Source organism: Emys orbicularis, chromosome 11 (genome assembly GCF_028017835.1).
Source record: "Emys orbicularis isolate rEmyOrb1 chromosome 11, rEmyOrb1.hap1, whole genome shotgun sequence".
NCBI lineage: Eukaryota > Metazoa > Chordata > Testudines > Emydidae > Emys > Emys orbicularis.
This window is the reverse complement of record NC_088693.1, coordinates 47,296,540-47,324,538: the sequence shown is the minus strand read 5'-3', so window position 1 is coordinate 47,324,538 and position 27,999 is coordinate 47,296,540. Positions and strand designations below refer to the sequence as shown.

The 27,999-nt window shown below is 41.6% G+C and overlaps 2 protein-coding genes across 4 annotated transcripts; both read right to left on the bottom strand.

Moving 5' to 3' along the window:
* Positions 1–10: 10 nt before the first annotated feature.
* NUP35 (nucleoporin 35) lies at positions 11–12,016 on the bottom strand. 3 transcript variants are annotated; one of them, XM_065413152.1, is made up of 9 exons: positions 11,876–12,016; positions 10,669–10,839; positions 6,759–6,886; positions 4,809–4,869; positions 3,999–4,140; positions 3,362–3,431; positions 3,139–3,267; positions 1,184–1,348; positions 11–701 (listed from the first exon to the last, which is right to left on the bottom strand). In XM_065413152.1, exons 1-9 carry the CDS (start codon positions 11,907–11,909, stop codon positions 624–626), a joined length of 978 nt encoding a protein of 325 aa, XP_065269224.1. In that variant the 5' UTR covers positions 11,910–12,016; the 3' UTR covers positions 11–623. The 3 variants fall into 3 exon arrangements, with proteins under 3 accessions (XP_065269224.1, XP_065269225.1, XP_065269226.1); XM_065413153.1 differs by lacking the exon at positions 3,139–3,267; XM_065413154.1 differs by lacking the exons at positions 4,809–4,869; positions 6,759–6,886.
* Positions 12,017–14,544: 2,528 nt separating this feature from the next.
* On the bottom strand, positions 14,545–23,045 carry DUSP19 (dual specificity phosphatase 19). Its single transcript, XM_065413678.1, has 4 exons — positions 22,635–23,045; positions 22,110–22,156; positions 19,238–19,390; positions 14,545–15,222 (listed from the first exon to the last, which is right to left on the bottom strand). The coding sequence occupies exons 1-4, from the start codon at positions 22,858–22,860 to the stop codon at positions 15,001–15,003; spliced, it is 648 nt and encodes a 215-aa protein (XP_065269750.1). The 5' UTR covers positions 22,861–23,045; the 3' UTR covers positions 14,545–15,000.
* Between the last annotated feature and the right edge of the window lie 4,954 nt (positions 23,046–27,999).

Below are 27,999 nucleotides of genomic sequence, written 5' to 3'. Positions count from 1 at the left end.
CAACTTTGCAAACTCTTAATTAAATTTTATTAGGAAAATGTAAGTTAAAAAGGTTAAAAGGCTGTTATGAACATTTAGAATGGGACTCCAAGATGAACTTTATATAAACAGAGAAGTATTAAACAGCATCCAAATTAAAATTTAAACATTCATTTTAAAATTGGTAGCCCAAGAAAAATCCCTTGTTTTACTAGAATACATCCTGCAGAAAACTTACTATCTTTCCAGAAAAGATTAAGAAACATTGTTACATTATTGGGAAACAGTGAACTGAGTTATCATTTATACATTATCACTTTACTGGAAAGTATAATTAACACAATTTCATAACTTACAGCAAATCAGTACTGACTTTTTTCCTGAAGTCATGCAATCACTAGAGCACAAACAGCAAGAGACCACTTGTATTTACACTGATTAGTTTAAGATTAACATCTTAAAACGCTGTGTACATTGCCATCATTTAAAGTGCAAACAATGTATGCTGAATTCTCCTCTCAGAAGGCATAACTGGTATGAAGGGAAGCTGAAATACTGCCATGAGTGGTTATACAACTAACCAGGAAGCTGGCAGTCTATTTGTAGCCCTAACTGTGTTTTAGTGTAATACTTTCCATTGCTTACTACCAGCCAAACATATATTCCATAGCTTTAGATACAATACTTTCATCTTTCCTTGGGGTTTGTCTGTCAGAAACCACCTAGAAGAAACAAAAACACTTGGTCAGCCAGCATGCATTCATTCTATTTACACACCCCAGCTCTTAGAATTACTATGACTGTAAAAATGGGCATCTAAGGGTCTCAACGCAAATTCAACTTCTTGGAATGATGGACTTTCTAAAAAAAGTCACTCCGAAAGCTTTTTGACAGATGAATAGGCTATGTAGTTTGAAAAAAAACTACATAGTTTTGGCAAGTTTGAAAAAAAAAAAAAACTGCCTTGACAAGTGGGAAAGGAGCAAACTACAGGTGGAGATGAAAAATGAGTTACGTCTAGAACAATGTGCTGATGTCCCCACTACTCAGTACAGAAAGTACAAACATGCATTCAGCGTGTCTTTTGGCTTAGTTGTTTCTTTTGCAGTTTACCTTGAGAAAGTCAAGAAGAATACAAATTCCTTTTTTGGAAATGTGCTTAAGTATTTTGTAACCTTTGTCGCTCTCTACCCTCTCAAAATACCTGATAGTCACTAGTGGAAGCTTTATATGCTGTTGCAAGAGGTCTCATTGTAGAAATCCTTGGAGTACTTGCAGGCTGCATCGGTGTGCCTAAGGTTTTTGTCGGTGGCGTGAAGACTGAAGACATGGAGGATGCAGAGCCTCTGTCAAAACTTTCCATCACACTCTTGAAAGAGAGGGGGAAATAGGCTATTTAAATGTCAATAAACTGGAAGCAAATACTAGGTGCATATCAGTTTAATTCCAGTTAATGCAGTAACCGGATCTGATTTGACAAAAAGTAATATCCCAGTAGCTCAAGTTGGACCAGGACTCTAATAAAGTTGCCATTATGTATTCAATGAAGAGTATGTAAGATATTTAGACAGTGTACCAGACACTGAACTACCAGTACATGTTCTACGATGAACATTAATGCACAGAGCAGCAGTAAGAAAAATGCTTATTTAAAAGAACTGAATGATGCTAGTACAAGCTAGTGGTGAACTAATGATTTACTAGCCTTCAAGATAACATCACAACCAAATTTGAAAACAGTACAGACAACATGATTTTAGTGATTTATAAATAAACTAAAAGCAAGTCTCAACAAGCTTGTAGTGGGTCCAACCTTGGGTGTTAAATACCTAAATGTTATAGATTCAAACCTGGATAATGTCAACTCAACCCTTCATCCTTCCATGAGTTTACTGCCAAACAATCCTGGGTTATCTGTAGAGTTAGTGATCCGATGGCTTTTTCCAGAACAGAGGTTTATATTTTGTCTTTCCAAAGAGTTTTTTTCCCTCCTTTTATTTTTTGATTCTGCAACACAAGACAAGCTTCTTGACAGCCAGCCCATTAAAGCTGGGGCAAGAATAGGTCTCAGTCCTGTTTAGAGGATTTTCTGAGCAGAATCGTTCGTTCGCCTACTCCTATTCAGTTGTATCTCCCCAGTCCTACATTATTCCTGCTCATCCTTCACCCCCTTTAGTCTGGTATGTAGCTTAACCTCTTCCCTTTAGATGGTTTACAGCCACATTTGAACCCCATTACATCTGACAGCATAGTCAGCTCAAGCAAGTATACAGACGAGACTGCCAAGATAGCCAGAGTGCTGCAGGAATTGGTGTTTAAACAAACAGGCAGGCGTGCTTTCCTCTTAGTGTAGAGGAGACAATTACCAAGTGTCTCTGTACTGTTTTGGTTGGGGATCTATATACTTGCCAAAGTATATATGCTAGCCAAAGACTCAAAAAGAATAGCAAAAAAAAAAAAAATGTTTAAGTACATCAGAAGCAGGAAGCCTGCTAAGCAACCAGTGGGGCCACTGGATGATCGAGATGCTAAAGGAGCACTCAAGGACGATAAGGCCATTGTGGAGAAACTAAATGAATTATTTGCATCGGTCTTCATGGCTGAGGATATGAGGGAGATTCCCAAACCTGAGCCATTCGTTTTAGGTGACAAATCAGAGGAACTGTCCCAGATTGAGGTGTCATTAGAGGAGGTTTGGGAACAAACTGATAAACTAAACAGTAATAAGTCACCAGGACCAAATGATATTCACCCAAGAGTTCTGAAGGAACTCAAATGTGAAATTGCAGAACTACTAACTGTAGTAGTTAGTAACCAGCAAAGTGTTAATCCTAGTGAATCAAATTCCAACTCAGGTAAATGCATTCTACCCAGCTACATTTCCCCTGCAGTTTTAGATGAATTAATATACTCATTTCACAGCCTTAAGTGTGGTGTAGCACTGCTGCACACAGTTCTAGTTTCCATGTTAAGTCCTCAGATAACAAAGGACTCTACTACTGCAAACTACTGATGTATGCCACCTGATTTAACATATGAACCCTTTCCCCCCTCCCCCCACCTACATGCTTCTGGAAAAGGAAAAGCAAGGAAGAGACCAAAACAAAGATGCCTTATAATTTAATTTGTTATTCCATACAGAATGGATGGCTAACTTACTTTATCTATACAAGGCTTGACTCCGATCATGATAGATTCACCAAAAATCCTTCCGTCTTTGCTTAAGGCTTTCCGGGCTTGCAGTTTGGACTGATACCGAATATGCATCCAGTTTCCTGTATTGGACATCTGTCTCGGTTTTGGTTGGAAGTAGTGAAATTTAGTATTTGAAGAATGAACAAATTAGCATATGTTTTTAGGAGATAGTCAACATAAGACTTACCACATGCTTTAATATGTTTCCATACTGTGCAAACTGTAATAGAATATAGGAAGCAGATGCTTGTGGAAACCTGAAAGCAACAGACAAGGTACTCAAAATGCTGTTCAGTGAGAAACTATTATAGAACACACTAAATATTCTATAATGTTTTGCTGAAATATATATCCTTGGCAGAGTTCCCAAAAGTGCAACATCAGCTAAACTGTTCATTAAGCACTGATTCTGAAACAGTATTTAACATAACAGAATGTTCTAGATCTTATTGGCTCATCATCATCTACACTTTTGCATGAAGAGAATGATGTGCAGATTTCCTAAGGAAGCCACTTTACTATTTAGCAGATGTATTCACTTGCTGTCTCCTGGCTTTGAGGATTGAGTCCTGTGATTGCTAGTACCCCAACACAATGTCCTATTGCTGCTTCTTTCTGGCCTTGCACTGCCCACTCTCACCCACTTCCTAAGAAGCAAGTTAAATTTCAGTATACTGTAGTGTAGAAAATTTAAGTAATTAAAACGCATACATTTTTCAGTGATGTATAGCTTGTACATCTACATGTACCAGTACTCAAACAGAATAGCTAAGTATAAGGACTTTGCCATTAGATGTCTTAGAAAAATGCTGCAGATCACTCACCCAAATACAGTTACCCAGGTGTCATCGAGATGATCTTCTGAGGTTAAAGAATCCCCTTGAGTGTAGAAAGGATCCAGCTGAGCAGGAGACAGTGTAGTCTTTCTGGGCTGTCCAATACTTGCAGGACTAAATACACCTGTGGCTGTTAAATTGAAATAGGATTGGTTTCAATGAATTGCTACTGTAACTAAGCTAGTCAGAGTAGTGTAGAAAGCTAGGCACCTAAGAGTATAAATTTGATATCAAGATTATTTTAGCAGGAAAAATTAGGCGATTTATTTTCATAAACACAGTAGAACGACATTAACTCACACTTCAGACTAGTGAAATTTGAAAACATGTTGCTAAGCTCTGTGACTGAGCTACTTACCACACCTTTGTCAGCTGCTGCTAGAAATGGGGCCAAATCCTGATCCTGCATCTACTGTGGGAACAAAGAACCCAGCAGAAAGCTTTACAAGACGCTGCTGGGTTCATACAAGGAAATGAGGAGGCTTTAGAATGGTGGCACCATGTGTCATCCTCCATAGTATTCCTTAAGAGCAGCCACTTCTGCCTCTGTGTTCAATACAGCAGAAGGAGTTCTACTGCAAGGAGCAGATAAATAGCTGCAGTTCCTTGTTCTTGTTCTGGCTGCAGTACCCTAACAATAAACAAGGCAGTACTTTCCTGCTCACATTTATTGCCTGCAAGCAGAAAGAATGCTACTTATTTGCAAGGCAATTTACAAAAAAAGTGAAAGAGTTCAGACAGAGCTGGCCCTCTACCATGCTAACAGAAGTATAGCAAGCAGTTTGACAGGATGTCTACCTGTTCCAGGGGTTGCTGGCATAGCTCCAACCAATGGACTCTGCGTTACAGAATAGCTGGGCTGCATTAAAATACAGAAAAGTAACAAATCATAGTTGCAGGTACATTCTTTTCATATAGTCAGTAAAGACCAGTTTTCAGCCCAATTGTTAAAAATCAGGAGAAAAGGTTAATTTTTTGCCCCAATATCAATTTAAACCAAACATTCTTCTGCTTGCAGCTAGTGAAACAATTGTGCAAACCCAATAAGTGGATCCTAACATGCAATAATTTATATAACCTAGTAAATTCCTTGTATATCCAAATAACCCTCAATTGGTAGATAATGAAGAGCTTAATTCACTGTTTATCCTTGTGGAATAAAGTGCAATTGACTATGGGTCTTCTGACTAAAAGTATCTAACTCCTATTCTTTTACACAGTGAACTCCTCTAGTAACTATTTCACATTGGGGAAACATTGTGAACAGCACACTGCTTATAAATTTGTTCATAAGGCAGTTGCCATCTAGACAGCAACCAATCATCATACATTAGGGACATCTATGCACACCACAGATTGAGGGGCCTCTGAACTACTGAAGTAAAAGTCAGCTTTCCTATAAACAGCAATGTTTTGCCAAGAATGAATAAGTATTTTGCATCTATACCCAAAGACCTTTCATTATTTTGAAGAGTTAACATAACTCACCACAACAGCTTAATAAATATTCACAAAGAACATATCAAATGAGAGGCCTCACTTGTGTCTATCAGTTCTTTAAGTTAGTTATGTCCCCTTCCCTTCACTCAGTTGTAAGCTTCGGCAACATCTGCGGTATGACGAGAACACTCAGTTGGATTGCCTACCCTTGAACGACTTTTACCGTACGCTATCTATTCTCTTCTTTCCCCCTTCCAAACTGAAACAGAGTATTCAGAAGTTTAGGTGTCTCAAAAGGAAATGTCAGTGTTTTAAGTAAGGGCTTCAACAATGCCCTTTCAACATTAAAGGCAGCATGTTTTTTCTTAAATACAAAATATGATTAAGAAAACAGAAGTACTTTTAAATTTAACAGGAACTATTAACTATAGTGAAAGAATTGGTATGCATTCTGTGAAGTCTCCAGCCCTTCAGTCTACATTAGTGGCTTCTCCCCTTCATAAAATAACTAATTTTCAGTTTATAAGATCCTTATGCCAGAAAACATGCCTATGTTCTATGCAGGACCAAGTACACAATCAATAGAGTAAGTCAGTTCTCTTTAGCAATAGAAGAGTTTTCTAGTGAAAGTATTTGCTCTCTTATTATGAATCAAGAGGCTGACTGACAGGTTACTGAACTGACCATCCAGAAATCTTACTTCTGGCCTGTTGATGACGGCCTGCATCAGAAACTGAAAGTTTAACCAGGCATTTCACTCAATAGAATTTAATTGAAAAGCATGAAGATGACTTGCTGGCAGTGCCCCATTGCTTCGACAGAATACTGCCATCTCATTTACACTAACTTTTTGTTGCATTATTGATACCCAAAAAAAACTTAAAATATTTTGTCTTCCTGTATTTTAAGTCTTAATTAAGTTGTGGCAAACATGTAAAGATATGTAACTTCTGGTCTGATGTAAGAGACTTGACTGTTTTGTTTCAAGAGAAATTCCTTGATTTCATATTTCAACCTCCAAAGTCATATGGAGGAAGAGGAAAAAAACTAAAGGAGATACATGCTAATATTGCAGTGCTTGTTTGTCAGACTAAGCAGCTGGTAACCAGACTAAAGTGAAATTTGAGTTAAGTTAAGGTTCAGGAGCTGAAGCCCTCACTAACCAGAGCATGAGAGGCATTCAACACTGAAATAAAAATTGTATGAATCAAATGCCTGCACCCAACCTGGGAAGTAAAGGCATTCACTACCTAAGTTAACTCAAGTTTCAGTTTAGCTTTGCAACTAACCTTTAAGATTACCACTTACTGGTTTTCTTGAGGTTAGAGGTGTAGATCCAAGTCCTGGACTAGATAATTCATCATATATACTTCTAACAGGGGGAGCACCACTTTTATCCTTATGTGTAGGAACTACTGGTTGTGGAGGAGATCCACCTGCAATGGAAAGGAGCAAGTAGAAAGCCTATCATTTCCATTTACTCCACCAGATTAATTTTGAAACTCTAGCCTTTCGACATTCAAACACTTAGCAATCATAAGACTGTCTAGTTAGTTTTTTAATTGCCCCCCCCCATCCCCCTGGACACCTAATTTCTATAAACTAAGAACAGACTGTTCAACCACTTTGTTGGACAGTTTTCAGTACATCGGATATATCAAAGGGACAGATTTTGATACTATCACTCACTGAGTAGCACTTTAACTCCTTCAGTTATCCCATTGAAGTAAATGGGACATTTTACAGAGGAAGGTACTACTCAACATGAGGAAGGATATCAAAACCCAGTCCCTACTAATTACCCAATGGTCTTCCAGTGGCAATGCATTTGCTGCTTATAACATTTAAAGTTATACAGAACACAGCATGAAAAAATACTGTATGGCACAACACTACAGCAATAGGGGAATATATCCAGTAACTTCAAAGATTATATGACACGAGTTTTGATTACTATCCACTCACTGGAAGTGAAGTTACTTTAAATTTTGAGTTCTGTTTTGCATTTCTGTGGACACTGTCAGAGTGTGGTCTATGTACTTTGTCAGAAAAATAGTATTAATGTACAAGTGTTAATATTAAGCTCGAAATACAAACATCCCAGCCCTAATTTGTCACTTGGTTTCATTGTTGATGCTTGGACAGCATATGCTAGATGCCTAATGTATCTGGATATAGTACAATAGCAGGATTTGAGGACTGTTTGCACTAAGTTTACCATACTATGAATGTACAACAGGATGATCACAGATTTCTTTTAAAAAAAATAGTCATGAACTACACTACCTAAAGACATAAGACTACTCTCTAGGATCAGTTTACAACAATTGCACTGATTTTTGCAATGTCAAAGTTAGAGGAACTTCTAAACCATCTAACCTAAATCCATTTAGATGTTCCTTTTCATTTTCTTCTGATTTCTAATGTTATTTAACAACTGTTTTTCCAGTTACCTCTTGCTGTTTTATGGCAGTGTAACAATGTAGTATTCGCAACAGTCATTTTATGTTAACCAACTGCACTACAGCATGAAACAGAAGACGTCATGAGAGCTTAATCAACAACAACAAAGGACCATGGGAGATTAAGACATCTATATGAGTAATCATCAAGGATTTTGAAACATTAAGGTGTGCATGCAGTTAAACTATCTCATTGTCATTGCTCAAATTCTCTCTTCCCTCCCATTTGTATTATGTCATAAATTAGACTGTAAGCTCTTCGGGACAAAGACTAACTGCCTGTGAATTTATACAGCATCAACCAAAACAGGGCCACAAATCTGACTGGAGCCTCTGGGTGCCACCACAACACAAGGATATTTAGTAAGAGTAGCTCAAGAAATTAAACTGATTTAAAGAACCTTGATGCACCCAAGAGAACATTTACGTGGGCATGCTCAAGAGAATAGTTGTGCGTGTGGAACTCGGTAAGTCAATAATGTCTACATTAAACTTCTATTGCTATCCAATTCAAATGTATTTCTCAATCCTGCACTGCAAGACTCCCTATGAATGAATTATTTGTGAGCTGCAGAAAGCGGTGGGTATATCCACACAGCAATTGAGGGGTTTGATGGGTATACACTTGATAGCTCTACTAAAGCTATTGCCTTAAAACAGGTATGTTCCCTCAACAGCTAGCCAGCCACGCACGCTCCCAGGGCATCAGGCAGGATTTTACTTGGGCAGCTAGTTCAAGACTCTGCTTGTACTGTTGCAGCCACACTCCTATTTTTTTAGGTGCTTGTTCAAGCGGAGCTAGCACATGTACATCTACCTGAGCTGGGAATCACACTTCCCAGCTTCTGGTTAGACATACTCTGAAAGTCTTCCAATCATTTAACTACTTTAATAGCTCAAAATGTCCAGAAGTTGCTATAAAGCACTATATGGAGCATCCACAAATTAATGCCTCCAGGTTACTCATCTCTTAAATTAACCCAAGTTTAAGATGACATGTTCAATCTTGCCCCATTTTGGGTCTTGTAGTTAGACTATCATCTGATGGCTTGCCTCCAACCATCCCTCAAGACTTAGGCGGAAGCCCTACTTTCACTGTCTTGCGGGGTGTCAAATTTGTGGCAATTTATTCTCTATTGCAGTAACTCCTAATTTTGGAGGATTAAGTTAAATCTACATTGTTATTCTAAATTTGTGTTGGTAATTTTCTGAAGAGTTTGTATTTTAAGAAAATCAGGAGCGCCAAGTCCTTAATGGACAATGCAACATAAACTGCTGAAATTTCTATTTATGAACACTTAAAAAAAGCTAATCAATTAGTTCAATAGCTGAAAGTAACAGCACATTTCAGTCCAAAGTGATATTTAGACCAGTTATACTGAAATATTGACACAATAGCTCAAAGGAGACAGAACATGTCAGTACTGCATTCTGCACCTTTAACCCCCTCCTCCGTAATGGAACTTTTGCCCAGTGGCACTAGCGTGCTGCTCACACTATACCCATGTAGTTAGTTGATTCAGTGAAACAAATACTTCCTACTTCATCTGGGACATTGAATACATTGATTTAGAGATGTAGAAGCTGGTAAGTGTGTCTAAGGAAGGGAGAAAAGCTGACATAGTATTGCATTCCTCTGGGTAAGAGCAGAGAGAGGGGTAAAGCCTCTTCCACCCACCCAGTTGTCAGGATGGAGAACAGATTCACACAATTTTCCCAGTAGCCAGGAGGGAAAACAGTAGATATACATTACTTACTACATGCCTATGTAATCAGTAATGCCTATGTAATCAATAATTTTCCCATATATGCCCAATTTAACTTGACAGCCTTCACCTAATGTAGCTAATAGGCACCTCACAAAAACAGTCAGATATTCTGAAAAGGATTTTTAGTTCTTCCTCAATGACAATTTTATCTATGTACAATTTCTCAGGCAAATTTACCAGTAATGTCTTCCTTAAAAATCAAGTTCCCAAAAGCTTCATTTTATTTGTGCTAGCACAACAGATCACTGCTTTGATCGAACAACTTCCCAACTAGCAGAGCAGCTACTTTTACCAGCAATCTACCTGTGGAAAACCAAACTCCCACTCTTTCCTTTTCTGAAAGTCAAGCTAATTCCATTGCTTCATCCTCTAATAAGATTTTTGCTACTCTAGCTGGCTGAGCATTGAAAACTCCTACTCCTACAAAGTCTTCAGATGTTCATCAAATCAGTTATTGGGGTTTTTTGGATAGCGTACCCTCTGAGCAGGAAAGTGAATTCGATCATACTTTGCTAGAGCTATTTATGCCAACACTATACTATTTCAAACAGACAAAAATTCCTATGTGCTATAATATTTATTTCTCAAGTTGTTCCACTTTACCAATTACATTAATTAGTGCTTTAAAATATTTGACCATTTATGACCAGTTAACGGACCAATTATTTTTGACAAGTCAAACGTCCGACCTTAGATTGAACCTATGCCAGCAGAAACTCACATTATACTTCTTGAGGAAATTTTGTTAGACTGAAAGAGTCATAGTTAAATCACCATGAAACTTGTTCAAGACTTATTTGCAATAATTGGCTATTCAAACTAATTTGAGTATGTCTGGGGCCATCTTTAGCAACTACAGTTTGGAAAATGATGGAGACTCAAATTTGTAACAAAAACCACTGGATTGGTAAATCAAAGCTAGCCTTTTTTTAAATAAAAAAATACACAGCTACTTCTACAAAAGGCTTCATAGTAAAATGTATTCACCTGTAAGTAAAGGAGACCTCATTTCCATCACACCAACAGAAGGGCCACTTAAAGAGCGAGGTTGTGGAGTCATTGGAGCTGGTAAATCGCCCATTAAAAATCCAGGTAGGAACTGAGCACCAGCTCCTGGCTTTGGAGAGGTGGGGGAACCAAGAGTCATTGGTTCAGCTCCTGTATTAGTAAACCAAAATTTAAGAATCTAGAAATGTTAGTGATTCAGCATACCACAGTTCCTAAGGATAAAGAATTTGTCTGATGGAAAATTACAAGAAAGTTAAAATTAGTGCTGTGAAATTGATATGAAAGAACTTTCCTCATTACAGATTTACTTTTATAATCAGAAACAATACCTGCTAAACCTGCATTTTCAGTGACCATAGCAGCTGTTATTTCTTATCACTTTAAAGAAATAATAACTAACTTTACATATTACTTTTCCTCCTGCTCCTTGTTTCATTTTGCAGCACAGAGCGCTCACACTGTAGGGATGGAACCAGGAACTTCCAGATCCTAATTCCAGCTCCATCACTGCCTCAGTGCGTCGCCCGGCTCAGTCACGTCACTGCCCGAGTCCCCCAGCTGCACAAGTGACAGTCACTGAGGGCCGGATGTTTCCAAGTAACGAAGCATCTAACTCCCATGGACCGTTAACGATCCTGGCCCTGCGCTGCTGTAGCTTTTGCTGCATCCGATGAAGTGGGCTGTAGCCCACGAAAGCTTATGCTCAAATAAATGTGTTAGTCTCTAAGGTGCCACAAGTGCTCCTGTTCTTTTTGTAGCTTTTGTGTGCAGCTTCAGACACGAGGTGCTGAGCGTGGTGACTGGCACCGTCGGGAAAAAAGGGAAGCGCTCCTCGGCCATGATGGGACCTGCCCCAGGCCAGCCACGCAGCAGCGCTCCCACCGGGGAGCCACAGGCGCTGCTAGGCCTGTTGGCAGCTGCACGGCTCGGATCACCGTCAATCACGGCAGCGCTAAAAGCCGGGACACGGGAGAGCCCGCCCGGCCATGCGATAGTCACGGGCCAGGTGGAGAGCGCGGCCGGGGCCGTGCAGCGCCGCACACGGCGGGGAGCCAGGCCGCTGACACGCCGGTCCATCCCTCCCTCCCCCCCGGCCGGGCCTTCCTCCCCAGCCGCGACTTGCCCCGCACCACCCGCCTCGGTAACAGCCGGAGCCGCCCCCCAAGCTCCGCGAGACCCTGCTTACCGGCCGGCGGCAGCTCCATGGCGAAGGCGGCCATCACGCTGAGGGCCCGGAACCGCGGGAAACAATAGCAGCAGCAGCAGCCGCCGCGGCGAACACTTTCAAATAGAGCGGAAATTCGGCCCGCCGCGGGGCGCGCTGGGATGCGTCACTTCCTGCCTTGCCCAGCAGCCATCTTGGGGGAGCGTGACTTCAGGGCAGGAAGAGGCGTGGTTACGGTGACGGTAGCGCGCTCAGACGTTCACCACGCCCATATCCCCACCTCAGCCTTCTGCCCTGCACTGACCAGGGACCCTCGGACGCGTTACACCGGCGAGATGCCCCCCTGCTCCGAGATGGTCAGCCCCAGCTCGCCCCCATCACCCCGTGAGACTGTAACACACCCAACAACCCCCATCACCCCTGCGAGACGGTAACATACCCAGCAACCACCACATGGCCACCGTGAGACTGTAACACACCAGCAACCTACCCTCACCTCCTGTGACACTGTAACACAGTCAGCAACCCCCCAGCATCCTCGTGAGATTGTAACGCACCCAGCACCACCCCCATCATCACCCATCACTCCCATGAGACTAACACATCCAGCTACCCCCATCACCCTCTGTGACACTGTAACAAACCCAACAACCCCCCATCACCCCTGTGAGACTGTAACATGCCTGACTACCCCCACCCATCACCCCCGTGACTGTAACACACCCAGCAAACCCCAGTAACCTCTGTGACACTGTATCGCGGCCAGCAACTGCTGCCCCCTCCCCTGAGATGGTAACCTCCAGCAACCCCAGAAGACTAACACCCACACAGCAACCCACATAACCCCACACTCCATGAGATTGTAACACAAAAACGCACACACAGAGAGCAATCTCCTGCATCATCTGTGAGACTGTAACAGACACACAGAAACCCGCATGACCTCATACCCCTGTGTGACTAACACACACACCAATCCCCACCCCCTTGTGAGGCTGTAACACACACAGCAAACTCTACCCAGTGAGACTGTAACACACATACAGCAACCTCTCTCACTTATACCCTGTGAGACTGTAACATACACACAATACTCCCGTCCCATGAGACTGTAACACACACACACAACAACATACACCACATTCAATGATCTTCTCAATCTTATCTATATGTGTTACTAGATACTGTAAGTGACTGTTGAAGGGGGAGTTGCGAAGTTGCCTTCTGTTTGGGATTATGTCTGGCTTACCTTGTGTGGGGGTGGAAGGGTAACCCTCCCTACACACCCTCCCCCAGGAGACTAACATCCACAACAGCCTCTACCATACCCAAGACTAACATGCACAGCAAACTGCCACCTCTCCCCTGGAAACTGTAACACACACAATACCATATACACTGTGAGTAGGGTGGCCAACCCTCCAGGATTGTCCTGGAGTCTCCAGGAATTAATAGATATAGACCCAGATCTTGCAAGTGAGTCCACTCTTGAACCCATGTGAAGCATCACTGCCTTCAGTGAAACTCCACATGGGCCCAGGGTTCCACTCATGTAGATCTGCTTGCAGGATCAGGACCATGGACTTTTTAGGATAAAATAAATCCTACTGAGCCTTGAGAACATTGCTGACATTACTGATAATATGCTTGAGATACACTTTCTGGTTTAGCTTTTGATAAAAGCGCCTTAGATTAGTTTGCCAAAAACATACATATATGAGACACTAATACAATGGCCACCATTTAAAAATACCAATACCTACTGCTTAATATAATTAAATTTACTGTGGCATTTCCTAAACCTATTGTAGGAAATACTGCAAGTCAAGTTACCGGTGCGCAAAGGCAGGTATGTTATATATTTATAACAAATCTCTCAGCTGTCCTTTATTTTACATACACATTTATACTTGACCCACCCAAATCCTGTTATTTCATTTCTACTGCAAATTAAGAGATCAGAAATGTTGAATCATGAAACCAACAATACTGCCTATGGTAAAGAAATTAATCTTTTAAAGCTTTTCACACCTATTTATTCTTGAATTTCTCACTTTGAGTTGTTTGTCAATTATGAGAGCTGGCAGGATAATGACGAGATGAAGAACTTTAAAGAAAAAATTACTAATTGTTCCACCGTCCTGCCTCTTTTAGGTATCTCAGCTTCAACCTTCTGTTTTTGGCACTGCTTCTTTGTCATCTCCATCTTCAGTTTTAAACCAGTTTATATTACTGGTTTGAAGGGGTGTAAATGAGGGCAGTATTTTGTCCTTGTTCTGTAAGGAAGTGTACACAACATTGTGGGTTTTAAGTCTGTAGCCATATTCTGGGGCTTACAGAGTGGCCACTTCAAGGGAGTGCACATTGGAATAGCACCCTTTGAAAAAGTAAACTCTTCTTTGAGCAGGCCTAACTATACCATGTGTTGCAAGAGATAAAGAGGAAGAGGTAAGTTTCCCCCTCTTGCTTTGGAGACTAGAATCACTGAAAGCTCCAGCAGGAAGCACTTCCTTTATTCTTAAGGAGGCTTGTGGCTGACCCCTGAACAGGATGCGAGGGAAGAGAAGGCTCCTTACTGTCTCGCCAACCCACGGAATTCAATAAAAACCTGTTTGCCTTGCAAGATCAACTTAAGAACAAAACAGAGGCATTTTGTCATAAGAACAGTTTATTATCTAGATTTTATAACCCGCTAGAATGGATAAAGATTGGACTTGGTATTAAAGTAGATGGGGTAACTTTATTATCTGAGCCTGCATTTTATTTTATTTTTCTATTGCTACCTCCACAGACAGTTCAATGAAAACCTACCATTCTGTTCTATCTGATATTTCAAACAAACCAGAACTTGTTTGATCATTTTTTCACCACTCTGGGAAAAATGTGTCCCTGGGCCAAATCATCTCTGAAGTCAATGGAAGAATATCAGGGGAAAAGCTGGTCTCTTAGCAACTTGATGCCTGGACCAACTAGTGTAACAGTCTATTTAGACTAAAAAGCTGAAGAATTAACTGTGGGGGAAATGAATTTACCCTCCCCTCATATATAGCTATTTAAATTCAGAAATGACAGTTTAAGGTATGCTATGCCAGCATATTTGTTACAGAACAACCACACTGATAGTTGCATGCATTTCTCTCATTTTATCATTTGTGATCATTTATGCTTCCATTTGCCTTTTTACTGCACTCTTGGTACTTGTGAAGCTGCTCCATGAAGCCAGGATTCGGACAGATAGCAGGTCTTGCATTTTTCACCCAAGAAAATGCCCTAGCAAAATTGAGTCCTTCTGAATTAATTAAAAAACCAATGATGATTGCGGCAGCACGAGAAACTCCTGCATTACAGTGAACCAGCACCACTCCATCCTTCAAGAGAAAAATGAAACACATTAGTCATTTGAGATACTGTATTACTGTCTATTATATAGGCAGTGACATCTCATATATCATGTCCTACTGTTTATTTAGGTTTATTAAAAGCACCTTGTCTAGCTCTAAGCAATTGTATAAATATCAATACCTACAAACAAGGATAAAGTGCCCTAAACTAAAAACTTTACTGACCAAAGCTGCTTCACAATGGCCAAGTAATAACATAAGTAGCCTCTTTTGAAGTTAAGAACCTCCCATTCTATACTAAGATCCTGCAATCAATTACCCCCAAATCCCTCACGCCATTCCTCTTCACTCCCTAAAATAGATTCCTTGCAGCTTGCCCTGGAAGTTAAGAAATCCAGGCTCTGTCAGACCAATGGTGTTGGGGAGAGCAAGTCCCAGAGTCAATGATTTGTAGTGTGGAGAGGAACTTATTTGTGTTTTGTAACCAGGCTAAAATCCTGCAGGTCCAATCCCACATTCTTTGCACACTCAAGACTCATTCATCATTATTATTTATTTGTATTATTGTCATGCCTCAGAGCCTCAGTCTTGGACCAGGACACGGTTGTGCTAAGCACTGTACAAACTGTGAGGACTCTGGGTAGGCAGGATAAGGCTCATGAATAGCTATGTCAAAACAGACCTTAGAAAAACATGTGTAATGAACAGAAATAAATTTGCTATCTACTCTATTTTGTACTTCGATTAGACATAAATGACTAGAGATAGACCTGAGTGCAAAATCCTGACCCTGATCCATATCTGAATTTCCCCCAAGTTCACAGGGGTTCATTCTGGGAGTTACATTCAGTCTCGTCTCGAATTAAATAATAATAACAAATAGTAATAATACTTCTTTTAAAACAGCTTGAACCTTGTCTGAACAACATTTTTGAACGTCCTGAACAACTTTTTAAAGATGTTGCTGTTCTGATAAAAATAATGGAGATTACTTAACAATTAAAAAGGAAGCCACCATCTAGAAAAATCACAGGAAATGCAGCTTATCTTTGGAACTGATGGGAAATCTAAAGACTATCAAAGTTGTTGTAAAGCAAGAAAAATTAGTATTTACCTTAAACAAACTTTGTGATGCCTGCATCTTAGTCTGTGACCTGGCAAGAGGTCCAGTCAGATGAAATATCTCACTTCCATTGAGAAAAATCACTAGCACCATTTGCTGAATAAAGATACTGAAACTGACAGACCTCTTAAAGTATACATATATTCTTAGTTAATCTAAATTCTAAATACCCGAAGGCCAGGTTTGACAGCCCCTAACGTGTAATAAGTCAATGGAAGTTTCACTGGGGAAATAAGACCTTGTAAATGACAAGGTTCCCGTCCAGAAACTATTATTATTATAGTATCACCTAAGGGTCCCAATCAAAATTAGGACCTTATTGTGCTAGATGCTGTACACACAGAGTAAAATTAGTCCCTGTTCCAAAGAACATACAATCTAAATAGGCAAAACAGATCAAGTGTGGGAGAAAGGAATATTATCCCCACTGTACAGGTGGTGAACTAAGACCAGAGAGATTAAGTGACTTGCCCAAGCTTACACAGTAAACCTATGGAACAGCTGGGAATTTAATCTACTCTCTGCAGACTAACAGCAAGTGTTCCATAGATCACAGTTTGTTCTAATCTAGTGGTCTCCAACCTTTTTACACCCAAGATCACTTTTTGAATCTAAGGGCAACTCAGGATCTACCCCACTCCTTCCCTGAGGCCCCGCCCCTTCCCCAAAGCCCCGCCCCGCTCACTCCATCCCGCCCTCCCCCCCCCGTTGCTCGCTCTCCCCCACTCTCACTCACTTTCACCAGGCTGGAGCAGGGGGATTGGGGTTCGGAAGGGCGGGCTCTGGACTGGGGCCGAGGGGTTCACAGTGTGAGAGGGGGCTCTGGGCTGAGCCTGGGGCAGGGGTGCAGGAGAGGGCTCCAGGCTGGGACAGAGTGTTGGGGTGTAGGAGGGGGTACAGGGTGCTGGCTCTGGGAGGGGGGGTCAGGGCTGGGGCAAGGGGGTGGGGTGCAGGAGGGGGTATGGAGTGCTAGCTCTGGGACGGGTGAGGGCTGGGACTTGGGGTGCAGGAGGGGGTTTGGGGTGCAGGCTCCAGAAGGGGGCTCAGGGCTGGGGCTTGCAGTGCAGGAAGGGGTATGGGGTGCTGGCTCCAGGAGGGGGCTCAGGGATGGGGGTTGGAGTACGACCTACCGCTGGGCAGCACTTATCTCCGGTGGCTCCCGGTCGGCAGTGGGCGCAGCGAGGCTAAGGCAGGCTCCCTGCCTACCCCAGCCCCACACTGCTCCCGGAAGGGGCCAACGCACCCCTATGGCCCCTGGGGTGGGGAGGGTGGGAGGCACATGGCTCCGTGCACTGCCCCCGCAGCTCTCCCGGCCAATGGGAGCTGTGGGGGCAGTGCCTGAAGGCAGGAGCAGCGAACGGAGGGAGACCCCTGCTCCCCCACCCCACCCGCAGGGCCATGGGACTGCAGTGGCCGCTTCCGGAAGTAGTGTGGGGCCGGGGTAGCCTTAGCGGCAGCCACACTACACTGCCACCGGAGATCGTGATCGACTGAGAGATCCTCTAGGATTGACCAGTCGATTGTGATCGACCAGTTGGTGACCACTGTTCTAATCTAATCTCCTGGCAGTCTAGCACACATAAACATCTTGCAGTATAGAAATATTAGTATTGCCATGGAAGGCTTTATAAGAATACCTCTGATTATAGAGAAGTAACTGGAAAATTAACTTCTGAAGTGGAGCAGTGATACTAAGCTGGCAAATATCATTTAGGAATGAAGTGGAAATCGTAACTGGAAACCTGAAGGAGGTCATTAAGTGACACCCCGTTTCAGGTAACTTGTAAATGATATGTTAGAAAGAAAGAACACTATGTGACACAAAAGCGGATGGGGCAATGTTACCTTCCTTTATCCTAAGCTATGTAAATAATGAACATGATAGATCTGGTGGAATAATCCAGAACCAGGTTTGACTGTCAAGGCATTTTCTCTTCTTGCACTGTTAAAGTCAATGGCCTGTATGAAATATAGTAATTCAACATATAACAATTACAGAGGACTTTGATTATCTGTAGCGCCTGCCAAGGTTTTTAATAATTCTGGCATGAGATGTGACATCTTTTTTTCCCCCCTCTCTAACCTGACAGTGCCTTAATTCTTGTAGAAAAAGGAATCAACCTAAAACACAGCAAAATTCTGTTCCCAGACTTGCTTTGTAGATCTCAGTTTTGATATCCTGGTCTTACACTTCTGTAGAAATGAGATCAGTGCATGTACACAGAACAGAATATCAGAAATGAAAGCTGCCATGCTGCCATGATAGTTTTGTCCTATTTCCTACTTTTGTTCTTCTACAGGAATTTTGACATGCAGTTAGAGCACACGTTAGTAACTGTAACCAAAGGTCCTGATTCAGCAAACCATCCCCGTTCAGCAAATATTTATTGAACCGGGATAGACATAAGCTTGTGTTTAACTGCTTTGCTGAATCAGTGCCTAACTATTTTTATGTTGAATTCATAGTTTACTGTGTTTCACCTTTAAGGGAGGGTTCAAGGGACAGTAGCAGGCTGAGGTATCCCTGACAGCTGGAGGAAGCCAGCAAAACCCCACTGATTTCCAGGGGCACTGCCAAACTCCCTGCTTCTTCTCTGGTATGTCAAAACACTGCCTCGCTAATAGATGAATTCTGGAAGCTTATAGAGCTTTCCTTTTCCCCTGCATGTTTTACTCCTGGAAGAGGGATCTGGACCTATGTTAAGACTTGCTTATCAAAAAGTCACTCATTGCTCTAGATCGAATTAAGAAATACTGCACTAAAAAAAAAAATCTAGTAGATAATAGTAAACAATATTTGATCACTCTAAGAAAAGCATGATTGATGTGTTTTTGGTTGTTTTTTTTTTAACCAAAGGAAACTGTTTTAAGTTATTGCCACATACCCAGAATAACTAATAGTATGAAATATTGATTTACCAGCATCTTGGCTTGCTCAATAAACTCAAAACATTCCGGGAAATACGATGTGATGTCAGTCTCAGGGAGATCCAGTATAGAAATATTCTTGTATATAAAGTCATTGGGGAAGGCATTTTCAACTCCATATGCCACATTTAGGACATGAGTAACCTAAGCCAAAAAAAAGTAGTTTATGATGACAACAAGCAAAATGAACACGAACAAAAATAGCATTATCCATTAAGCAGACATCAATTGGAACATCAAAGAGTAGTAGTCATCAATTTTATTCAGACATTCTGTCTCTGTTTCTAACTTGACTATCTTTTTGAATCCACTTAAGATTTTATCAAGTGTTAAAATGTATAAAGTGGCATTTCAGTTTTCTTCAGTCCATCTTAACAAAAGAAGAATTAAGCATAAGGGTAATGATGATGTTTCAAGCAGTTAACTTCTGAAAATGAATCTTTGAGAAGTTGTTGTTGCTACAGGTTAAGTCTGCATCTTAGGTTATCTAGTTCCTTTCATAAAGAAGGCACCCAAAATCCTTTGCAAACTACTTATAGGAATCCCCTCACTTATCACTGAAACATAGCCACCTCTGGGGTGGAATGAACCTACTATTTAATAGTGCACAGCCACAGTATGTAACAGATAATGAAAGAATATGAAGAATTCCATATCCAATCCACAAACTACTAAGGGAATTTTTAGGCTGGTAGAATCTGATTAATCAAATTGAATTTGGCAAGACTGACACCTTGTAGAAAGGTTTCAAAGTAGCAGCCGTGTTAGTCTGTATCCGCAAAAAGAACAGGAGTACTTGTGGCACCTTAGAGACTAACAAATTTATTTCAGCATAAGCTTTCGTGGGCTACAGCTGAAGCCGCCACCTTCAGCCCCCAACTGAAACCTCTTCAGCGCATCATCAAAGATCTACAACCTATCCTGAAAGATGATCCCTCACTCTCACAGATCTTGGGAGACAGACCAGTCCTCGCTTACAGACAGCCTCCCAACCTTAAGCAAATACTCACCAGCAACCGCACACCATACAACAAAAACACTAACCCAGGAACCTATTCTTGCAACAAAGCCCGATGCCAGCTCTGTCCACATATCTATTCAAGTGACACCATCATAGGACCTAACCACATCAGCCACACCATCAGGGGCTCGTTCACCTGCACATCTACCAACGTGATATATGCCATCATGTGCCAGCAATGCCCCTCTGCCATGTACATTGGCCAAACTGGACAGTCTCTACGCAAAAGAATAAATGGACACAAATCTCACATCAGGAATCATAACATTCAAAAACCAGTGGGAGAACACTTCAACCTCTCTAATCACTCAGTGACAGACTTGAAGGTGTCAGTTTTGCAACAAAAAAACTTCAAAAACAGACTCCAAAGAGAGACTGCTGAACTCGAATTAATATGCAAATTAGACACAATTAACTTAGGTCTAAACAGAGACTGGGAATGGTTGGGTCATTACACTAATTGAATTTTTTTTCCCCCATGTTAAGTTCTCCTCACACCTTCTATGGGTCATCTCGATTATCACTTCAAAGTTTTTTCTTCTGCTGCTACTGATAGCTCATCTCAATTGATTGGCCTCTTACAATTGGTATGCGTACTTCCACCTTTTCATGTTCTCTGTATGTATAAATATCTTCTGTCTGTGTGTTTCACTCTATGCATCTGAAGAAGTGAGCTGTAGCCCACGAAAGCTTATGCTGAAATAAATGTGTTAGTCTCTAAGGTGCCACAAGTACTCCTTCACCTTGTAGAAAGGAGCCATGGGATCTTGAATGACTATGAGTAGGCGAAAACATCCCAGCTGAATGTGGAGTGGGGCCCAAATTAAATTAAGACTGTGAGGGTCTTCTGCTCTCTGGGTGCGCTGACTGGTGCTCTACCAGACCTTTGCCTGCTAGCACTCTGGGGAAAGATCTGGCCAATAGGGCTTCACCCTCACGCTGAATCATATGATGGAAGAGCTACTGCTTCCCCTCACCCTAACTACACCAGCTAGCATAAGGGTTTTAAACAGAAGAGGGGGATAGCAGAGCACATGAGAAGAACAGAAGAGAAAATTAGAGGGATAAAAGTATAAATGTATTGGGTGCTCCAAATATATTAGCCAGTCCTACAGCTGAGGAGGCAACACCTCAATCAGCAAAATGTCCCTAGCATTATGCTGGGACATTGGAGAACTGGTTAACAGTGCACTTATTGAGTCATCAGCATTGCTTACTGGAGCATGGGGCCTCATGGTGCAGCAGGTACAGACTAGGCAGGACAGGGAAAAGATGGCCTTATGCCATTTTTGCACTGTCTGAATTCTGGCCTGGCTGGAGACTACTCTAAGTTATGGCAAGGTGGCACAAGGCTATCCGCACAGTCCCTATAATGCCAGGGTATTGGCCTGCAGCAGGGGAATCCCCCTGGAGTACATTCCACTCTCATTAGATCACCAGTGATCTAGAAAGGGACCAAAGACTCAGGACCATGTCATCCCCCCTTGAATATCTCCCATACAAACAATGAGCAAGCTCATTGACCCTGCTTAGTATCTGAGGACTGATGAAAACACAGTTTGAAATGCATATAATCTGTTCTATAATAAAGCAAACTTTAAACCATAGCTAATCTTGAAATTTCATATTTCTTGTGAAACCCAGGAACACCCATCACATTGTGTGCATGGATCAGATGCAAGCTTTTGAGTAGCAACTTTATTAAATTAGATATAAAATATAGCTCATTTTTAAAGGGAAAAAAAGTCAGAAAACTAACATTCTCTAATGATTAAAAAAGCATTCTCACTAGCAAATGCTAAATATAAGACAGTCTATAGTCTTTGTTAGGCAGTTTGTTACCCCATATTTTTTCATTGTCTCCAGATCCTGAGCAGCATCTTGTGATCCTGTAAAGAGAAGGGCCTCAGTATCACATTATTTGCATAGAGCTGTCAAAATATAAACAGACAAAGCAAATACCCTACTTAATTTTAAAAGAAGCTAATTATTTGTTTTTCCTTGGGGATGATGAGTTATTTTAATAATGCAATCTAAATATGTTTACATTGTGAATAGTAACTTCTCATCTGAGTTTAATAAATCCAACTTTCCATCTGCTTAACGGGATAAAACAACGTGAGCAGGAATGCAAGAGGGCAAGCATGAAGAAAGTCATATTAGGAATGCAAAGATAGCAATCTCTTGGAAGGAACTTGATCCCAAATGGTGCGGTGCTGAGCACTTTATGGAAGATATGTATCGGCGTCACCTGCAGTTGACTTTCGTGGGAGTTAAGTACCCCCCGGTTGGTGCTCAGGAGGACCTTACAGGAGCAGACATTTAACAGGGGATGAAAATTTAAATTCAAATACTGTACGCACTCACCTAGCAGCAACCAGGGCTTAATAACGCCAACCTGCAGGTCCAAGCTAAGGTCCTGTACGTAACCACAACCGAACCCATCACTTGGCTCTGCTTCTTCCACCACCTGCATTCGGGCATCTTTCCATGTCTCTATAATTCTCTTCCCCGTTAAAGTTGTTACCCTTGTGCATTGCTTCTTAAGATTTTTCCTGGAGAAGCTTCTGATTTCCTGAGTAAGTGAGTGCATTACATGAGCAGGCAACTTCCAACTAGCAAGTAACACAGGCAAACCTAGCAGCCTGTAATTCTTCTCAGTGAAGCCAATCTCCTTCTCTTTAGCCTATGGCACAGTCTGCACCGAACAGGCAGGCTGCTTGGAGTGGGCAGACAGCAGCAGGCAGAAGAGAAGGCTACCACCTTAAGCCTCATTTTTCTAACACGGCTGTGCAAGACAGCTTTTGATTGGCCATAGAAAAGCGTTCCCCGATTGGTTTACAATCTCTTCTTCCTGTTAGCTAGCTTTCCATCCGTAGCACTCAAGACACCAATGAAAAATAGCTCTGTGCAATCATTATGTTTTGATCTGATCACGGTTGTTATTTGTCTGTGTTCTAGTTGTGTTTGTTTAGTTGATTGTGTCGACTGCTACAGAAGTGTTATTTGTAAAATAATTGGGGAAGCTGTAAAATTGGATTGTGATTTATAATGTTTTAATTTAAAATATTTTCAGATGAAGTCAGGGCTTGTCAACATTGCAAGTCAACACGCCTGGAGACAGAACTCCTGATACAGAAAGGTGGGCAACAGAGCTAGTTGGGAAGTGATTTCTTTCTCCGTGAAAAATGTTGACAAGCGTAGGGGAAGAAATCATTGTGTTGAAATTTTTTTACAAAATTGTTCAGGTTTTCACTGCAAAACTTTTTTCCCCCTGGGTTTTGGCAACAGAAATCTATTTTTAACAAATCAGTTTTCAGCAACATAAAGCCAAAAACTTTGGGGCAGTCAAGCAACATTTTTTTATTTTAGTGGAAACTTTAATCCGACTAACTGAAATGTTTCAGATTTTGGTTGCTGGAGTTTGAGGTTCTTTGTTTTCCAAGAGAAACTCAACCAATTTCTTCAAAAATAACCATTTCATGTGGAAATTTCCTTTTTGACAAAAGCCCCATTTTTTGTCCAATGAAAATTTTTGACCAGATATGTATGTGAGCTTCCCCCTACTGCCCCACCAGTCTGTAATCTGCCTGCCTTTAGAATACCATTTTGTTTAATTTGTTGTTGTAAATGGTTGGCTGGAGATATATTTTTTGCTTGTATGCCCTGACTGCTAAGATGTGTGTTCAGGTAATTTGTATAATTTAAGAGAGAAGTTCTTTATGACAGTGTGTGGCCAAGGATGGTGCAAAAAAAAAAAAAAAAGCTTGCAGAAACTACTAGTGTTGATTTGCAGTGTAACCTGGTGTCAACCATAATAAACAGAGTCTTCACTGCAGCTCCAACTATAGTAATTGGAAAAATCCCATGCCTGCAGGAAAGAAACCCTTAAGCACCAAAATGGAATAGTTATGAAGACTGATTTTATCTCTCAGTATTTCTCTCCAGAATCTTATGGAGCCAACACCAAAAACTTGAGCAGGATGAGACTCTCTTGCTTACAACACTGGTGTAATCATAGTGAGAGATAGAAATGGGAGGGGTAAGGATGTTCTCATCTCTGATCTCCCCCTCACTCACTCTCATACACACACACACACACACACTTTCAGGCATTCTGATTGGAGGGTATGTTTGTGGGGCTGTTCTCCTCCCAGACAAGGTTCCATACCATTGTTTTACCCATTTATTTTAGTTGGGCCAGGGTAGCATTTCAAATTCCAAACTGATTCAGGAAATAAAGACCTAATTTGGCAATGCATACTCAAGCAGGCCCTTTGAAATTAATGGAAATCCAGGAGTAGGGCTGGAGCTGAACATTGTCTGTCCTAGGAACCCCTATCTCCAAAAGCTCTGCTGGGGAGGTGGCTGGGCTGGAGCTGCATTGGTGTTTTGGCCCCTGGTCCCAGTTTATGATGTGGGGTGCCTTTAAGGGGTAGAAAAAAATCTTTGGTGAAAGGGGTTGGGCCAGAAGTGCCCCTAAAAAAATCAGCCCATGTGACCTATGACATCTGCCTTGTGTGCGTGTAAGGCCTATTTATGTGAGTAAGAGTTTGCAACATTGGGCCCTAAATCTTTTAAGCCTCCATCTTTCTGACCAAACTAAACAAAAACCCTGCAAGCGTTTACCATCCAGGCTTAACATCTGATTCAGAGTCTCCATTTTGAGTAAAGGTGTTTGGGGCGGGGGTTAACATAAAATCAGCTAAATCCCTAGCTGACTAATTGAAGGCATATCTACTGTGAGGAATGGGTATAATTGCTGCAGCTGCTTTAGCCACCAGATGTCAGCACTACACATGAAATTGTTTGCTGTTTTTAATTTACCAAAAGGGATGAATGTGCTGCAAAGTGTGTATATGTGAACAATATATTTGTCATGCTCTGGGATCTGCATCATGAGCACTGGAGTCATACAAGATGTGGTTGTCCCTATGGTAACTATTTCAGCATTGAATGCATCTGTGAACAAAAGTCCATAAATAATCCAGTAATCCATACCCAGTTTTTGCAGACAGATGATCTAATCCTTTGAGGTGCCGAGCACTTTCTGCAAACTGATAAATGCCTTCAACTCCCATTGAAGTCAGTGGGTGTTGCAAGTATCTTGCAAGATTAGTCAGTTACTGTGGCAGAGAGAAAAATAGATTTCAAAAAAGCCATCTTGATGTCTTGGCTGATCCACAAAATTGATAATGGACTTGTGTGAACCTGCAAAGAGAAAAACATATCAACAATGAGTATTGTTAGCAATTGTGTAATTCATATTTGTTTCATTTTCACATGGGTGGCTCAGTTTCACTGTTACATTTTCTAATGGTGGATTTTCTCTCTGTGTGTTTACAATGACATTAACTTGATTCTATCTACCTGGTTCAGTAGATCAGTGAAGCAGAAAATACAGTTTACAGAATTGTATAGAGTAATTGCACATCTAATGCTAGGGCAATATTGAGGACAATTCAGAGCATAAAGAATTCGAAGGAATTCATCCCCTTCTAATTTTTTGAACTGTGGCTTGCCGAATGTGCTGTTTGACCCAAGACAAATTATTAAGACAGAAATGTTAACACACAGATTAAAAACAATCAAAATATATTAAAACATCTTAATTTGTCTCAAATCAATGTATATTTTTGCAATATTAGATGGCCTTGTACTTTGTCTAAAAATAAACGAATCATGTAACTACTCCCTTTCACTGCAGAAATACTATTTGAGTTTTCAACTCCATGAATATTTCTTACTCATGCAGGCTAAAGATTAATGACTGTGTTTGAATATTTTCACCTAACGGTAGGTTTTTATGTTCGTAGGTACAAGCTCTATTTCTCTTTGCATGATGGGACATAGTATTTTATAGAGCTGATGAATGTGTAAGATTTTGTAACAGCTGAAAAGTTTGTGAAGTTTGATAAATTGTACTAAATTTATATAATAAAACCCTTAACATTGTCATCATCTGCTATTTAAATGGCAGTGTTTCTAGCCCATCATTTACTGGCAAGAGTATGAAGGGTATTGGAGCAGGTTGTTTTTTAAAGCCCATGGTGGTCCAAAACTTTCAAAGAAATTGTCTGCTTCAAGAGATCTCTCTCTGGAAGGAAAACAATCTACAATTTTTAAGGCCCAGTAGCCAGCCCCTGCTCCTGGTGGCAGATTAAGGTATACACTTTTGAAAACACAGTTTCAGAGGTCAAATTTAAAAGGAGTACTCAAATTTAGTAAAATGGAGCACTGAAATCCAAGGGTCTACCCTCTGGTGAGCCATCATGGGTCTGCCTGTCTCAGTCCTGAATGCACCAGTTGGCATTCAGCTCTCTTTTCCTGAGAGCAGAAACAGTTCATTAACATCAGTAATGTGGATTTTTGGAATATTTGGGGCTTGCTACCTAAGTGGAAAATCACAAGGGCAGAACAGTCTCCTTCATTGTTAGTAAGTTCACAGAGTGAAAAAGGGCCTGTACAAACAGAAGGGCATATGTTAGATATTAGCAGAGGTGAAAGTAAGCCGGTCCGGTACGGCGTACCGGCAAGAGCCAGTACGCCGTGTCAGAGCGCACCGGCTTCTGCGGGCAGGATTTAAAGGGCTCTGGGCTCCCCGCAGCAGCAGCGGGGAGCCCAGAGCCCTTTAAATCCCGCCCGCAGCCGGGCTGGGGCTGGGATTTAAAGAGCTCAGAGCTCCCGCCTGCGGGGAGCCCAGAGCCTTTTAAATCCCGCCCGCGGCTCGGCGGCCGGGCTGGGGCTGGGATTTAAAGGGCCGGGAGCTCCTGCCGCAGCGGGGAGCCCAGAGCCCTTTAAATCCCGCCCGCGGCTCTGCAGCCAGGCTGGGGCCGGGATTTAAAGGGCTCAGAACTCCGCGGCGGCCGAGCCCAGGCCCTTTAATTTGCCCCCGAGCCCCAGGGGCTCCCAGCCACCTCTGTAGCTGGGAGCCCCCGGTTGATTTAAAGGCCCTGGGGCTCCAAGCCACAGCCGGTGCCCCAGGGCCTTTAAATCTTGAGAGGCCCCGCCTCTTCCGGATGAGGCCCCGCCCCCCTCAGGACTCCGGCAGTACCGGTAAGTCTTGAAAGTTACTTTCACCCCTGGATATTAGTCTCCATTAAAAAAAAGTTAAGAAGCAAATAAAACTTCTCTAAATGACCACATGATCTTATTGTTATCATGCTGATATTTCCCTCCCTCAGCTCTTCCATGTGGTTTTCATCTCCTCCTGTGATCCATGTCTTCATTTAGGGCCAGATTCTCCTGCCTTTACTCATTATGAATAGTATCCCATCAGTGTGAATAAAGGGGGCAGAATCTGAGCCTTCGATTGTAAATTCTTCTAGGCAGAGACTCTGCACATGATTCCTATCTCACACTGCTGTAAATCAGAAGTAACTCCCCTGAAGTTAATAGAGTTATACTGATGTAAAACTAGAATAAGGGAGATCATCACGAGACTTTCCAAGTAGCTGACTTGGAAAAACCAGCTATGCAGTCTGAAGAATCAATATGGTCGATGATTAACGTTTTCTGTACACACAGAATTAAAGAGCTGATTCTCCTCTCACTTATGACAGTGTAACTCCATTGAAGACAAGAGGAGAATCAAAGCCTAACTGATGGTTTATCTATTTGAAATCTTAGCTCTTGTGATAGGATGATTTAAACTACATTCCCTGAGGATGGACCATTCCCCATGGAAAATCCTTTTATGTGTTTTTATGGAAGTGGAAGGAGTGGATTAAGA